Source organism: Zophobas morio, unplaced genomic scaffold (assembly GCF_036711695.1).
Source record: "Zophobas morio isolate AGI-343-1 ecotype UQ-CSIRO unplaced genomic scaffold, CSIRO_AGI_Zmor_V1 ptg000428l, whole genome shotgun sequence".
Lineage (NCBI taxonomy): Eukaryota > Metazoa > Arthropoda > Insecta > Coleoptera > Tenebrionidae > Zophobas > Zophobas morio.
Genome location: NW_026972532.1, coordinates 158,385 through 174,239, shown reverse-complemented (window position 1 = coordinate 174,239; position 15,855 = coordinate 158,385). Strand labels below are relative to the sequence as shown.

At 29.8% G+C, this 15,855-nt stretch overlaps 2 protein-coding genes across 2 annotated transcripts; both read right to left on the bottom strand.

The window, feature by feature from the left end:
• Positions 1-1,146: 1,146 nt before the first annotated feature.
• Positions 1,147-3,230, bottom strand: LOC135120848 (pyridoxal kinase-like). The gene is made up of 7 exons (XM_064045168.1): positions 3,092-3,230; positions 2,867-2,971; positions 2,720-2,803; positions 2,544-2,664; positions 2,299-2,491; positions 1,506-1,598; positions 1,147-1,305 (listed from the first exon to the last, which is right to left on the bottom strand). The coding sequence occupies exons 1-7, from the start codon at positions 3,228-3,230 to the stop codon at positions 1,147-1,149; spliced, it is 894 nt and encodes a 297-aa protein (XP_063901238.1).
• Positions 3,231-4,796: 1,566 nt separating this feature from the next.
• On the bottom strand, positions 4,797-9,996 carry LOC135120863 (uncharacterized). Its single transcript, XM_064045183.1, has 13 exons — positions 9,811-9,996; positions 9,600-9,714; positions 9,448-9,494; positions 9,211-9,391; positions 8,924-9,059; positions 8,726-8,782; positions 8,564-8,663; positions 7,983-8,068; positions 7,787-7,925; positions 6,536-6,748; positions 5,595-5,891; positions 5,256-5,384; positions 4,797-5,199 (listed from the first exon to the last, which is right to left on the bottom strand). Exons 1-13 carry the CDS (start codon positions 9,893-9,895, stop codon positions 5,027-5,029), a joined length of 1,758 nt encoding a protein of 585 aa, XP_063901253.1. The 5' UTR covers positions 9,896-9,996; the 3' UTR covers positions 4,797-5,026.
• Between the last annotated feature and the right edge of the window lie 5,859 nt (positions 9,997-15,855).

The following is a 15,855-nucleotide window of genomic DNA, read 5'->3' as shown; positions in this document are numbered from 1 at the left end:
AGTTATGTCCGCCTATTTAGGCTAAAAGACAATAAAAGTAGCTGAAGAACAACATAGAACACTGTTTTATTCGTAAAAAGAAATATCTTCAAATATTATTTTCTGCATATTTAAAACAAAGAAACTTTGAATATATTTTTAATATATTAATTTCAAGTGAAATATCTCGTTAAATTATTTTCAACCTGCTCGGTACTACGGGTGACCCTCAATTTATTCTACGTTTAGAGCTATATAACCTCTCGCGTTTGTGTATATTACAAGGATGTTGCAAACCATTTAATAATTACTAGTTATCCATGTATTTTACTGCCAATAAGTATGAATATTATCTGAACTTTAGACTGTACAATTTGGTATAAGAGGGGAACATCCAATTTATAGAACCTCCAGCTCTGAACCGTGGTTAAGCTACCTTGATGGGCATCTTCAAAACAGTGCTCAGTTCTCGAGCTAAAGGGTTTCTACAAAAATATTCTTTTTTTTTTTCTTTTTATATTATTTAATTCTAAGTTTATTTATTTCAGCGGCCTGCCACGTTTAAAATTTGTTGTTTAAATAGGATTAATTTTTCTCTAATTTTCTCCTTTAGTGAAAAGGCCACCGGTAAGCTTTAGTATTTTACTTATTTAAATCTTTCCGAAACCCATTTATTTTACTTCTTGCCTATTTCTTAACTTGCACTCAACGTTTAACTAGTAGCGTGCACTCTTTGCAAGGCAGTCGAAGTAAACTTTAAACCTGCAACTATAAACTTTTTAATGATAAAAGCTGACGGGGAGGAGCAGGGTGGCGCTTCTACTTTTCTATTGTTAAAATAACTTCTAAAAGCTTAAAATAGAACTTAAACAAAATAAATGGAGAGCCCAATTTAATAAAAAACAATTTTATGCTATTAACTTTAAAAATTATTTGTTCTTTTTGCAGTACTAGTAAAGTATAGAATATAGCAAATAGTAAAAATGCATCGTTTTATCTTAACGTAAAAGCTTTTTTAATAAAACTCACTCTCCTAAAAAATTAAAGACCGTTTGAATAAAAAGTTAAACCTGCTACAATTTTCTTATGTCCCCTAATAGATATTCATATATAATATAAAGTATAAAAAGCTTTAAGTTGGGGTAACAGGGAAAGTTTATTATAGAGTTAAGAGCGCTCTAAAAGCTTAACAGGGGGATTCTCGATAACTTCTTTATTTTGTATGAGGCGCAGCTCTCGTAGCGCAGCTTCATTGGAAGCGCTAAACTTATTTTCTTCAATATATCTTTTTGTATCTAAAATAATATGTTGTAACGTAGCCAAAGCCTTTTTAATTAAAATTAGAAAAAATAACCAGTAGCAATACTTATGTATAATAAAAATAGACTTAAAAACTAATTACTGGGAAATTATAATTTAAAGATTTGTAATAAAAAATTAAAGGTTTATAAATAATAAGTTAATAATTACTATTCCACAGAAAAAAGTAATAATATATATATATAAGGTAATAAAATAACTACTACCTTTTTACAAGCCACTTCGAAGTTATAATTTTCTTTGTCGATCCAAGCAAGAAAAAGGGCAGAAAACAAGTCGCCGGTTCCAGTATATGTCCCCTTAACAAAATTAAAATTTTATAATTTATGAAAAGTATATATATTTATAAAATATAGTCGTAGCGCACAAGTACTAATTACTACTTCTTTTCCTTACCAGTAAAAAATTATAAACCAAGCAAACCTACTTTTTAATTTATTAAGAAAAGCATCTTATTCAAAGTTAAAGTAAAATCTAAAGTTTAAATAAAGAATAAAGATTAAAATAATATTTTAAATAAGAATTTATAATATAAGAGTTTACTGTAAGCGCCATGACCTTTTTAATAACTATTTTAAAAGATGGAGCTCTAACTTTGTGTAAACTTCTGAAAAAGTTAATATGCGATACGATATATGTACTATTAAATAACAATAAGTGCTAACTTTTGAAAAAAGCCTTAGCTTACATAACTAGTAAAGTAAGAATTTTAACTATAGATATTACTTTCAAAGAATAACCATATTAAAATTTAAGTAAATAAAGAGGCAGTAATTTATATTAATTATAATTTACTTCATACGTAGATAAAGCTATAATATTAGATGTTGGATTTAACTTAATCACAAAATACTAAATTATGTAATTAAAATTTTTAAATATCCATTTTTCTTTTCCAAATAACTGGTTAAAACTCGTTAAATAGATTGTTATTAAAAAATACTATAATATAACGTTTTATATATTATTTTTAAAGATAAATATAAAAATTATTTTAACTGAAACCTCAACTTTTCGGACAGTTTGCTTAAAATAAAAATTGTTTCTGTTCATGCAAAAGATGTGCAAATGTTTGTCGTCATCAGGAAAGATGCAACTAGTAATAACGACTGTTAGGGGGCCCCTCCTTAAAAGATCCTCCATAGCACATTTAGCAGAACGATCATCGACTATTTTAACTCCTGAAAGAATTCTTATAACAATCAAGTGGAAAAGTTAAAAAAAAGTTCATAAGTTTCCAATACTCCGCTTCAAATTGATTGGGAGTTATAATATCCGCCAGGGGCAATAACTCACTACGATATAAGTGGACTAAAGTTTCGGAAACATAGAGACGGTCGTTATCGCCAAGGACCGGATCACAAACTGTAAAGCAATAAATCTTTAACAGCTACAGTGGTTTTTTTAAAGATGAGAATACCATAAACAATTGCGGAATTTTTGGTTTTTAAAGCCATAATTATATAGGTTACACTTTTTAAAATAGACTCGGAAGCCATATAGCCTCAAATTTTACAATAACTGTTTCAGCTTTCAAGCAATAATTAAATATATATAAGGAAAAAACCGGTTAGAATGTGCGAATGACAAAGAAGACCATTGTTTTTAAGGCCTGTAAACAAATCTTTGCACTGTTTGCCATCCAAGGTGGAACCAGAGTAGTAATTGTAACCTAACAAAATTTAAGGTATTCTATTAAAAAATGGAAAGCGGTTTTATCTAGTAAAATGTTAATATTAGAAAAATAATTAAATCCATAAAATGAGAAATAGCATAAAACTCTGAAAGAAACCGGTATGGTTAGAAAATTGTACGCTATTTATAGCATCTACTTCATAGCCAAGTAGTTGTAAAGGAAAAGTGGCACACTTATTGCCCACATAACCGTATACAACGTACGACTGAATAGAGAGAATTCTTTTATAACTCATTCTTATAAAGAAAATAGCTTGTAAAGCTATTCATATATAAAGTTCAAGCTATATTATGAAATTGTGGAGTATAGCCCCCGTTCGCGTGCAAAAGTTTTGAGTTTACTGGTGGCAGCAACCAAATTTAGAACTTCAATTTGATTTTAGTAGGACGTCCAACAACTTAGTTTCGGTACTTCTTCATTTACTAAATTCATGGCATTCCAAGGATTTAGTGTTATAAAATTAAAATAATGTTCTTTACTTTGTTATTCTTAACAATATAATCTCCAAATTCATATATTATTTAAATATTAGCTGTTTTATTATTACTTAAAAGTTTATAGTTATTACTATAACAATTATAACTTTAAACTTCTCTGCATGGCCTAGAAATTATAAAAATCCAAAAGGTATATTAGAGGTGACTGTTTAAAATTCCAATAATATATGAGTAAATTGAAACTAAAAGATATAAATGTATTGAGCTTTCAATTAATTTATAATGAGGCCCCCTGCCTTTTAGGTAGAAAGCTAATTGGGGAGGCCTCTTGGGCCTAGCCACCCGCTGCCACCTTTCCTTGAGGTGTTTTTTAGGATGCCACATGGCGGGAAGCATCCCTCGCGCTTTCAAACCTCTGGTTTGAACACAGAATCTTTACTGAGCTGGGTATTTTATGGTAGTTTTTAAAGTGGGTTGAGTTTCTGTTTAAGTTTTTTCTGAAATATTTTTACATAGAAACTATAAAAATATTTTTCTCGTTGAACGCCAAAAAAAAGCACACGCCATACCATTTTCGTTCATGTGGTATTTACTTGAGTACTTCGGTTTTATTTTAAGGGCAACGACACTTTTATTGATATTTTTATTAAAAAATCTGGAACGAAATAAGGCCTTATACAATCTTATTTTTGTTATATAGTTTTTGGTCAATTTGTGCTTTCAAATGACTTAAAAAAAATTTAAATAAAGGTGCAATACTAAAAATATGGTAATATGGTATTAACTGATTAATACAAGTCTTTTATTTTACCTTCCCTCTAACCTCTTAGCATCGCAAAGATTAGCTCAGTTCCTAAGAGGTGAGCGTTATTATAATCAACTATTTACCAAAATTATCTGGGTTAAGGCCGGTAGGTCGAGCTCTTTTAGTAATGAATAGGAAACAGCAATTGAGTTAATTATTAAGTTTTTACGATTTTTTTATTTATAACTTTAGAATATATAATACTAATAACGACACTGCCCCGCCTTGAGTACTCCCAGCTTAAAAGATGTTTTCAGGCAAAAACATTTATTATATTGCCGTTAAATGGGTATTTTGTTATTGCAAAGTTATTGCATTATTTTTTTATACCTGTCCAGATATCCAAATTAATAGATAACATTTATTAAAGTAAAATTTTTATGGTTTACCTCCAAAGAAAGTTTAGTCAAAAAAAAAGGTTGTGAATGGTAATTTTTCTTTTAATTTATATATATTCCCATTTTTTCATTCTAGTGAAAGCGCTCAAGAAAACAAAAAACATGACATACTTAACTTTTTTAACTTATAAGACCAAGCACTCAAGGTCAACACATTCCTTTACATTTATTGAGATTCTGCAAAGTCATAACGTATTAGTGTAAAGCACTGTCATCATAATACTATCCTGTTACTTTAAAAAAAGTTAATTGTTGTTGCTGTTGTTATTGCTACTAGTGAGTGGAGTATCAAAATTGTGGTGTAACTTTTCTCGAAACTTATTAAACTATTCATATAAGAAAGCAATGATGGCCTCAACGTAATAACAAATTCTCAAAGCTTTTCACGCTGTTATATGCTGGCGGTCCCTTCTCGGCTGCGCTCTGCATGTATGCTTGCCACGCGCTCCAATGATTTTTCCTTCAGATTCGTAAAACTCGGAGGCAGCTCATTGGGCGTCTCAGAAACATGTGTACGATCGACCAAAGATCTTACAACGGTATTGGCTGAAGTAGCTTCAGCGTCTGGACAATGCAGTTATGTGAGTTGTAATAAAAAAAATTGAAAAAGTAAGCAATACAGTTCCGTTCTGGCTCCAATTCGCCATACTCAGGAACGTCGGAATAATTAAAGGGAAGTTCCACAGTAAGTGAGCCGCCAAAGAATTTAACTGAGACAGTTATAAAGTACCGCAAGGCTAGTAAAGTCCCTTCATTAATAATAAAATGATGTAAAGAAAAGTTTTGAAAAATTATAGTCGTAAAGCTCATTTGTTAATGATTACTAGTAGAAAAAGTGTAAAACGCACGTTAAAGTTATAAAAATAAAATATAATAGAAAGAATAAATTATTTTTGAAATATTATTGTATCCTTGAGCATTAAGCCATGCTTTTTATCATTTTATCTATAAAAAAAAACCGAAATCATCATAAAACTCGAAAGAAGGCGGATGGTATATTGGGCGCAGGCAATCGCACTTCTTTTGAAAAGGGTCATTGTTTAATTGGCTTCCACATTTTCCGGAACTTTGCAGAATTATTAGGAGTTCCCTCCACGGATTATTGGTAGGAAGCTGGCCCTCTTGAAGTGCACTTGATCGCCTCCCTGTCACGCGGCGGGGCGGGCGGTCGGCGTAGAAGGAGGAGTTTAAACTGGTAATTGCTTCTTTACTAGAAGATGACTCTTCCATATCAGAAAAGTTGTCTTGTTTTAAATCTTTAATAAGAAAAAGAGTAATTATTGTAAAGTAAATTTTACGCTTATTAACAATTTATTTAATATTATGTTCATTTATATAAATATTACACTTATATATATAATGGACAACTCTCAATGTAAACTTGAGTACATTGCATATTAATAAAGAATATCTACTACTTATTTAGTTAAATATAAATTAATAGTTAACTTAATACTTATTATAAACTATAATTTGTTTAATAAAATAATTATCCAATTTTCATAGAAATTTTATTTTTATAATAATAATTTATTCAATGTATTAACTTTATTTGTTTTATTTAATAAATATACTTCCTATCTGTTATAATTAAATTACTTTTAATAAGTTTTTTATCATAGTTGCTTCGTTAATTTCAATTATTTACTTATTCACAGTTATAGTGATATCTTTCTTAATAATAATTAATATATAAGCATTGTGGTAATTAACCTTATTTTAATATCTATTATATAATTATTGTTTTTTAATAACTCACAATAAATTTTTTTTAATAGTAATAATAAATTTAATTTTGTTATTAATCAATTCATTACTTATAAACTCACTTTATTACAATATATGCATACAATACATCTAGTAATAAATAATTATTTTTTAAAACTTTTTTATATAATACCAGTAATATATGAAGGGACTGCTACGGGAAAGTAGCCTTTACTCTCCGTCACTCTGGGAAGAATCACAGCCTTGAAGAAAAATTGGCGTATCCCCTTTTTGTTTTTAAAAGAGAATTTACGCTGTTGCTCAGGCCCTAAAGAGCTTTGCTGCTGTGCCTGTGATAATTCAGAGCTATACGAGTTGCAGCGCGACGTGTTTTTCTTTTTCTTTGCTAATATAAATAATAAAAGCTAGTATAAAAGTTTTGCTCAGGTGTTCTCAGATTATGCTTTATCACATTTATAAAGACAATTAATAATAATTAAAAACAGAGTAAACTCGAGAATAATAGGAGTATATTTAAGACTCAGGCTTATATTATATGAAGATAGATTCTGCTTGACAATAAACATAATAGAAAACTGAAAATATGAGATCCTTAAAATTTTTACTTAGTATTTATCATGATAAACAATAAAATAAAAAAAGTTAAATAAGATATATAATAATAATGCATTGTATTTACAAAATAATAAAAATCCATCTTGTGTAAAAAATAAAAGAGAGTAAATAAAGATAAGAACTCAATTAACATAATTAATACAATAATATAATAAATTAAATAAATAAATAAATTGTAAATATTAAAACAAGCAATAAGTAATGATGGTCACTAAATAAATGTGCTAATATTGATTGTATAATTTAATAAAATTAGTAACTAATAAACTTTTAGTTTCACTACTCAAAGTTTTATTTAAAACGGTAATAATAGATATAATATATATAATAAATATTTTCTGTTATAGTTATATAGTTAAGAATATAACAGAGCGCAAAGTTTTTAAAATATAAATACTATTCATAAATTTATTAATAGTTTCACTTTATAGTTAATAATAAAAATAGAATTCTATGTAATAAAAATCTCGAAGTCTATAGTATAATAATAATTACAATATGAATAAAATAAATGCGTTATAATAAAAAATTTAACAAAATTCAACCCAAAATCCCAGCACTACCTCATGCTATTAAAATTAAAGTTAGGTGAAAATCGGTAATTAATAATAAAGATATATGATAATTATAATGCGCTCTACAAAAAATACTTAATATTAATGAAAATAATACTTAAAATTCTACAAAGTTTTCAGGATGGTTAATAAGAGCGAACAAACGAAAAAGTTTACTTCATAATAATAATAAAACTTGAAAGAAATAATTAACTATTAACTATTTTATATAATTATCAGTAAAAATCGTTAACCAAAATAGGAACGTATATTCGTAAGACCCAATCGGCATCTCTTAAAGAAATTATAAAAGTTATTAACGAAGACGGAATCCTCTTTATAATCAGCTGTCTCCACAGACTTCTTTTGAGTCCTTCCAGAATGGTTGGAGTGCTTTTTTTAATTTTCTTTATACATAAAACTTTCTTTATGAGTATTATATATGCAAACCTCTCTTATGGCGACAGACTTTTCTGAATAAGACGCTTTGTCATCTTCACGAGTTCTTCGTAATAATGAAAGGCTGCGACTGCTCTCTTATTTTATTTATATTTAATAATAAAGCTGAAAAGTGTCTTTTTAAAGCTACAATTTTAAATAAAATAAATTAATGAGTATTTTATTTTGCCTCTATTAACATATATTACATTACGAGCTTTTTCATTAATTTTATGCAAACTTCAAGCATATCCACTATAATTTACGCAAACCACCAAACCGTTACTATATAAGTTAATTTGCCCCGCTGACTACCAAAATATGAAGGGTTTTTTAAAAATCATTCCAGTTAGCATTAAAGGCTTTTCTATTAACATTTCGTAACAAAAAACGAGCTAAAATTTTTTTAACACCCCAATAAAAATGTAGCACTTTTATTAGTCAAAGTAACTCTTAAATGTTATACTAGTCGCAGGAGTGCTTTATATGAACATTACAACAAAAAGAAAATATATTAACAATAGAATTAAATATAAAAAATTAGTATGAAAATATTAAATATGCACTCACAAAATTATCTAAATAAAACTTACTTTTAAACTTTTTACAAGAAGGAATAAGTACCGAATCTACCACAACATTTGAACCCAAAAGATCAGATCCTTCTACAGTAAATTTAAATTTTTGAATGGCCTGTAAAAATATTAAGCCACAGTTCATAAAACATAAATTTCTAACTAATAAATTACTCTTACCTGAACTAAAATTTCTCTTATTTTCCTGTTCGTATTGTTTGATATTTCTATAAATACCTGAAAAATACAATTTATAAAAGTTTAACCTACTTTAACTGTGTATATAAAAAAAAAATTCCAATTAAAATATGACAAAATGAAACTGAGATTAAAAGTCAAGTTAACGAGATTTATAAATAAAGCTTTCGAAAGACTCACAGGTATGCCTTCTCCTCTATAATAAACGTTTCTTTCGAGTTTCGCTTGTAAATAAAAGTCTCCCCTTAAGAAAGGAAAGAACGAGAATTTCTTTAAAACAATGCTTTTCGGAACAATGCTCGTATTGGGGTAATATCTATTATACCAGATTAAATGAAAAAATCTCATTTAAAAAGAAATCACGTCGGAGTAAAAGTTATCATAGAAAATTAAGGGTTTTTAACAGTACTTCCTAGAAGGCACTTTGGTAAAAAAGTTTTTTTCATTTTTTATCAACTAAAACATACAATATTCCTTTGTGAAATCGTCTTTGAGCAACAATGCGAGGAATATTAGACGCGGTTCCCGGCTTTCCTTGATATATTTTGAGAGTTACCATCCAATGACAGAAAAATTTTCTTGAAAGAAATAGACTAGGTGGTAACAATTTTTCCGGTAAGGTAAAATTAAATTCAAATCTATGTTTTCCTTTATTAAAAATAATTAACTAAGATTATATAGATATACACTAAAGCAAACAATACCAAGATCAAAGACATAGTTCCGAGCTAAAGTTTTTGATTCCCTGTAACTACAAAGTAAGTAAAAAGGTAACTAAGCTTTATATTCTAAAAAATACAAAAAAGTGAGAAAATGTATATTAATAATAATATTTGACAGAAATAGAACGTCATACATGGTATCCTCTCCTCCGTAAATAGAAAGCTTGGATATTAAGACACAAGAAACGCTACACCTCATATACTTGATGTCAGTCTTACTCTGAATTAAGCAAACAACTTGACCCGAAACTATTGATTATATAATATTATTTATCTACCCGTTATTGTAATAAGCCTAATAAGTATAGCCTATTAATTTTTTGGAATTCACGAAAAACGAAGTACCTGTTTCGTTGGCAAAAAATGGTTTGGACCGATAAAATCTTATTTCGTATATATTTTCGACTGGAGACTTTTTCTTCTTTTTCATTACTCAAGTATAAATAACAACTCAGTTCCTCAAAGAAAGCCCTCAAATGGGGAAAGAGTGATTAATGCGACAAGCTAACAAAGATTTTATCAACATTTCAGTTCGGAGATATTAGCGATTATTGGAGCAATTAGACATCTGCTTTATAAAATTATTCCGTATATAGAATTCATATGGTCAGGGACTTATATCATAATACACTTGTGCGTTGAAACTATCCACTATAGTATTAAATTGCATTTATACAATAAAATTGGGCTTTTAACAATCTTTCTAAGCATAAGTGCTAGTTAAAAGTATTCTAATATACTTTAGTCTCAGAAATCTAGTAATTGCACTTAGTGTATTATTTTAGTTTTAACTAGGATTGGTTATATCAGAAAATATATATATTGTAGAAACTAGTTCAGCATTTAATAATTTTTAAAGGTTGAAACGTTTTAAGTACACCAACCATCCTGGAGAATTGGTTTTTAAAATCTGCACTGACTGTATGCTGTATTCGAACATATATCGATAATTATTTAAATGGCCACTAATTTAGTAAAATTGAAAGCATAGAGTTTTAAAACGGAACTTTACATATGACATTCGAAAAATTACATCTTACATAATTTTTTTTAAGCTTCTTACTGGGTCATTTACTCTTACTTTCTTTTCAATAGCAGTACAAAACGCGAACATCAAAAGATGAAATACTGAACATATACTTCTGCGTATTCATTTAAAGGTATGCTATTTCGAGTTAAGTTGAAAGGCAACGCGTGCTAAAGACTAATACCTTGTTGTTTTCAAACTAAATAAACTAACTTCATAACTTTTCGCTTGAAAGTGTAACGACAGTGAGTTTCAAAATTTACCGTTAACTTTATCTTTATTGCACTAGTAAATGGAATGCTTTAATTGCCTGCTAAAATATAGTTTATGCATAATAAAAGCTTTAGTAATAAAAATTCTGCAGATGCAGAATTTAAGTAAATGTTCCAAGTATCAATATGTAAGCATTAGGCGCAATGTTAATAAGAAGTTTAACCGACTTTAAAAAAAAGGATTTATAGAGAACATGAAAATTTTAAAAGCATAAAAAAGCTGCAACTCCGAAGTTTACCATCGAAATTGTTAAAGAATCACCGCTCATGGGTCTTGTTGAGCTTAGGTGAAACTACCTTTAGTACTGCATTAATAAATCACGAGCATAAGAGACCAATGACCTCATATATAGAAACAGGGTGGTTTAAGTTAGAGGTTCTACAGGAAAATAATAATTATATGAATCCATTAATCTTAATTACTGTTTGTATAAAGTGTAAGATTCCTAAAACAAGTCATCAGTTTTTGAGGTTGTACCTGGTTTGACAGCTTGCTTTCGGTTGTCTTCTTTATTTTAAACGGTAATTAGTACATAACGGCCCCTGAAGAGATAAGCTGTTAAACTTAATTTTTAGGTATAGATAGCTCAGTCTTGAAATTTTCACAGGAATTTTTAATACTTTAACTTTATTTATATTAGTACGTCAGAATAGTTAAACTTTGTTTTTTAATGCGTAATAACGAGCGAAAAGACGAACCGGAAAATAGGCGTTGCTCGCACTTGATAATTGAAAAAATTCATTGACTTAGATGTAAAAATTTGTTAATATTTTAAAAGACACAAAATAGTAATTTGAGTTTTGTAAAGTATTCAAAGGCCCGTACGCTAAAATTGATTAACCCTCCAGTAACTGGCGTCATGCATACCACTTTCATACTCTCTTAATATTTATCTAGTTTTCATGTTTTTACAAATTTATAAGAATATCTTAAAATATATAATTATAGATAGACTTACACGGTATTATGACCAATAATATAAAATAAAACTCAAGGCTAAATTTTAGTGTTTATGATTTATATGTTATACCACAGTGAACCAAAAGAAAGCTATCTTAGACTGCTTACAGGAGGTTTTTATTATAGCCATTAATATTTATTTACTTAATCTACACAGCTTTGATTTCCACAAGGCTTAAGAGGGAACATTCGACTATAAATACTTCCATTACTTAAAATATCACAATCTCTCTCTACACCAGGTTTTTTTGAAATATTTATTTAATGTTATCCTAAGTTCTTTAAATATTCTTATCTCAAACTTTTAATTGCCTTAAATTGGGGGTTGATAGGTATGGCCTCGCAAAATTTAAGGCATCTAGAGCCGTCTCTTTTAATATAAAGACAGTGCTGTCCTTAAAATTTAAACGTTTATCATCTTTCTAATTTTTTTCCGTATATAAATAATTATGTAAACTTTAGATGTTTTAAAGCCGATACAGTACTTACTTTTCTAAGACAAATTAAAAAATGTTAAGGTCGTTTGTATTCTAAAAAATTGCATAGAGGTATTTCTATGTACTGGTTTTTAAATTTTTAGGGGCTCTTCGTATTGAGTAATGAGTAATACAGTTCATAGTTGTCCATTTATAGTTAAGCAAAAGAAAGTCAATCTTACATTCACGATGCAGATTATAGTTTCACATAGACCAAGTTGGGCTTGTAAGGGGCCTAAGGAGGTAGTTAGAATTTCTGGATTCTGTTAATATGGAATCTGAGCAGCAGGATTACGAGACAGATGCATAACTAACTCATGATAGACCTAAAAACTTTTGGCTTTATTGTTACAATGAATTACAAATAAAAGTGGTAAGTGTTGTACAAAAAGATATATGGGAAATATACTCGCGATAATGATTGGATTGTAAATAGACAATGCCATGAATTAAATTTTCGTTTGGTGTGTTAAAAATTTAATAAAATTACCTCTTGAAGCGATAGTTGGTATCTTAAACTTTTTAGTGGTTCTCTGCAATTTTTTCACACGAAAAATGCGCCAGAATAAAGGTATATAATTAAAAATTGGGAAAGGTCTTAGGGTATAACTGTGTAACCAATACACAGTAAATAATTAAGGCCACAAAATTTATAAAAATTTGCGAAAACAAATTGATTCTCATTGCAGAATTCGTAAGGGTAAAAAATTAAAAATAATTTTAAACCTGTATAATAGCCTACTGAATTGGTTTGGATTTTTAACTTATTCGTTTGAGGGTAGCTATTTATTGTTTATTAGGTGGTTTTTTAGAATTTTTTAGTTATAACTAACCTATCCAAAAGGCTTTCAAATAAACTCAATAAGTGGAAATTCACTAAGAGTTGGATACGCTAATTATAAGTATGCTGAGTGGTCTAATTACAATAAATTTTAAATTCAAGTTACACTGATACCTACATTTTCTATTGGGCAAGTTTCTTTATTATAAATTATGACGGGGGAATATGTATGATTAAAGTTTGACGAACCCATAATATAAGAGAAATTGATCAAATTTTCATTTTAGGCTTTACATGATCTATAGTATGCATTTTTTGCGCAATATGAAGGCGACGCCGCGATGTACTCTTATAAGCAAGAGATTGAAACTTATCTACCACCACCTATAATATTTCAAAATTTACTCAGTTGAAAAAATTAAAACAGGAATTTATGACTTAAATATATGACTTGGTTGTCGATAAAAATTGAAAATTTTCCTCTATTTTTTGTTAATTTTTTAAGTATATAATAAGATAAATAGTAGTAAAGATGGGGGGGGGGGGGGGAGCGATTAATTTCTTCAACTTTTTTCTTTAAGGTCAATATTTTTGCTGGAGAGTAATTATGAATTTGTGCAGATTAAAAAAAGTACTCCTCAAACTTGAAGTGTTAAACTGCACGGAAGTGAGCAAAGTGGATCTATAGATGATACTTTAGTAGAACTCATGTCCCTCTTCTTTTGATGGCAGATACAAAGGCTAATGCTGAAGTAGTTTTACCTTGTTTTACAATACAAACAAAACCCAATTATCAGTTCAGCCTCAGGTTAGGTCACCGCAGGGCTCGTAAATAATGACTTAGCATCAATAACGCTGTTAAATGAAAGCACGAGGTTGCTAAATTCAATAACCGTTATTGTATTAACAATATTCCAATAGTTTTACCTCGCTCTCTCAGTCGTCCTGCCTCTAGACATGCCTTAGCTCTCGTTCGCTACTTCCCTAACTACGTCGCACAACTTAATAACTTGCTACCTTTTTCACCGTGCTGGAATCCTTCTACTTCCTAAACCCTGCGTGTTTAACCAAGAAATTGTTGGAATTTAATTTTATTAATTTCTACACGGCTTTATAACTAAGTCGCTAAGATTAGCATTCCAACTAGTACTATTAAAATAAGAATGCAGTCGTCTGCAGAGGCATCAACCAAAGCATCATTACAGCTTGGAAGCACTCCGGTCCTTCTTCACAATGGTGGTATCACCCAACTCATGGTGAATTTAAGAGATAGATTCCACCATGCAGCCCGTTGAATACAGAGATCAACTAGCAGGTTGTGAACTCAAAGCCTACTTAGCCCTTTACTAACGGTTGGAGGAAACTACGAAATATATATACTTTATAACTTACTTAAAAATAAATGAAAAAAAAAAATTTAAAAAAGGCTTAATTGTTAACTCTATGTAGGATTTAAAGGGGCTAACAAAAAATTTGGAAATGTGGGTATTAGAACTGCCTCAAACTATATATCTACCATTATGACTAGGTTAAAATCGTGGTTGATATTTATGCTATTAATAGTAGCATTGGGACAATGTACATTACGTATTAGTCATAGGTAATCTAACACATTCCCAAAAAACTATCAAATTATTGACTTTATTAAGTAAAACCTCTATGGTGCTAAGAAAGAAACGGCAAAGGAAGTAGAAAAGACACATTGAAATTCATTTTACAGTGCGTACTATCATAATAGAGAAGGGACTGTGACAAAAATTTTGCTTTACAACAATATAACCTCTAGTAAGTAACACCACTTTTTCCTTAAACCGTAGGGGTAGTTTGAACAATTAAGCTTGGCAAAAAAACCATGTATAAGAAGGTATCAAATGCTCGTTTCGCGTTTCCGCCGGCACGCTGTAGGCTTGGACGCTCATTTTAAAATTCTTTTTAGGAACGTTGTAGTGAACTTACTTTCATGCGTTTTTTACGTGGTAATGTAAGCGTGAGCTATCATTTAAAGACTTGGCGCAAACCTTTAGCTATGTTAGTACTTTTAGGTTGGTAAACCCAACTACTGGGGCTTCGGTCTAACAGTCATGACAGTACACTCTTCCTGAGAGCCCTACGTTCTCGAATAAGATCGATCATGTAATAAAATTTAATGGGCAGATATATGGAAGTCTCTTAACTAACTTCGAATTTTGGAGCACAATGAACGTGTTAGACGTTCATCTGCAGATTGATTATCGACAAAGCGTACGTTTTACTAGCATTGTGTTGGTAGTAATACTCCTACGACTTTAGACACCCTTCGAATTGAGCTAATATTCCTAAAGTAGGTTTTAGGACTATGGAAAGGTTTCGAAAACAGAGTTGTGAACTCCCTTTGGCTATTGACGAAAGATATGCCGATACCATGGACAGCCCCTGGTAATATGGGTGCCTTTGGAGTATAAGAAAACTCTACAGGATTCGAAAGAACGGCTTTATATAATCCTAATCAAAATTCCCTCCTACCTATTATGTCCATAAAGTGTCTGCCATCTCTAAGTTACTTTTCTCTTGTTCTCCCTGGGGACGGTTATCTATAAATGGCATCTGGCGTTGTTGACTTACTAGCTGTAATGCCCGTCTAGGTTTCTCATGTTTTTGCACGGAGCCGAGAAAGATCCTTTTAACTAACTTGAAGTTGGTAAATTAAATAATCTAGTGCAATACAGAAGGCTTTATTAACTAGATGCGTCCAAAAGCTTAAGGTTACGCTGGTTGTTATTAGTAAGTGATACGTAATAATACCACTCGCTCTTATTCTAGGGATTTCTTGACCAAACTTGAATGGGGTTAGAAGTAGAAGTAAAAATTAGTTAGTGATATGTTTACTTTTATAT

Coding starts and splice junctions, on each gene's coding strand:
- LOC135120863 (XM_064045183.1), bottom strand. CDS start 9,895: ATGAAAAAGAAGAAAAAGTCTCCAGTCGAAAATATATACGAAATAAGA. Junction 8,069..8,563: donor TTCTTGTAAAAAGTTTAAAA/GTAAGTTTTATT, acceptor AAATAAAATAAG/AGAGCAGTCGCAGCCTTTCA. Junction 5,385..5,594: donor CGAGTTTTATGATGATTTCG/GTTTTTTTTTAT, acceptor TTATTAATGAAG/GGACTTTACTAGCCTTGCGG.
- LOC135120848 (XM_064045168.1), bottom strand. CDS start 3,230: ATGAGTTATAAAAGAATTCTCTCTATTCAGTCGTACGTTGTATACGGT. Junction 2,492..2,543: donor CCCAATCAATTTGAAGCGGA/GTATTGGAAACT, acceptor GATTGTTATAAG/AATTCTTTCAGGAGTTAAAA. Junction 1,599..2,298: donor TCCGAAAAGTTGAGGTTTCA/GTTAAAATAATT, acceptor AATTTTGTTAAG/GGGACATATACTGGAACCGG.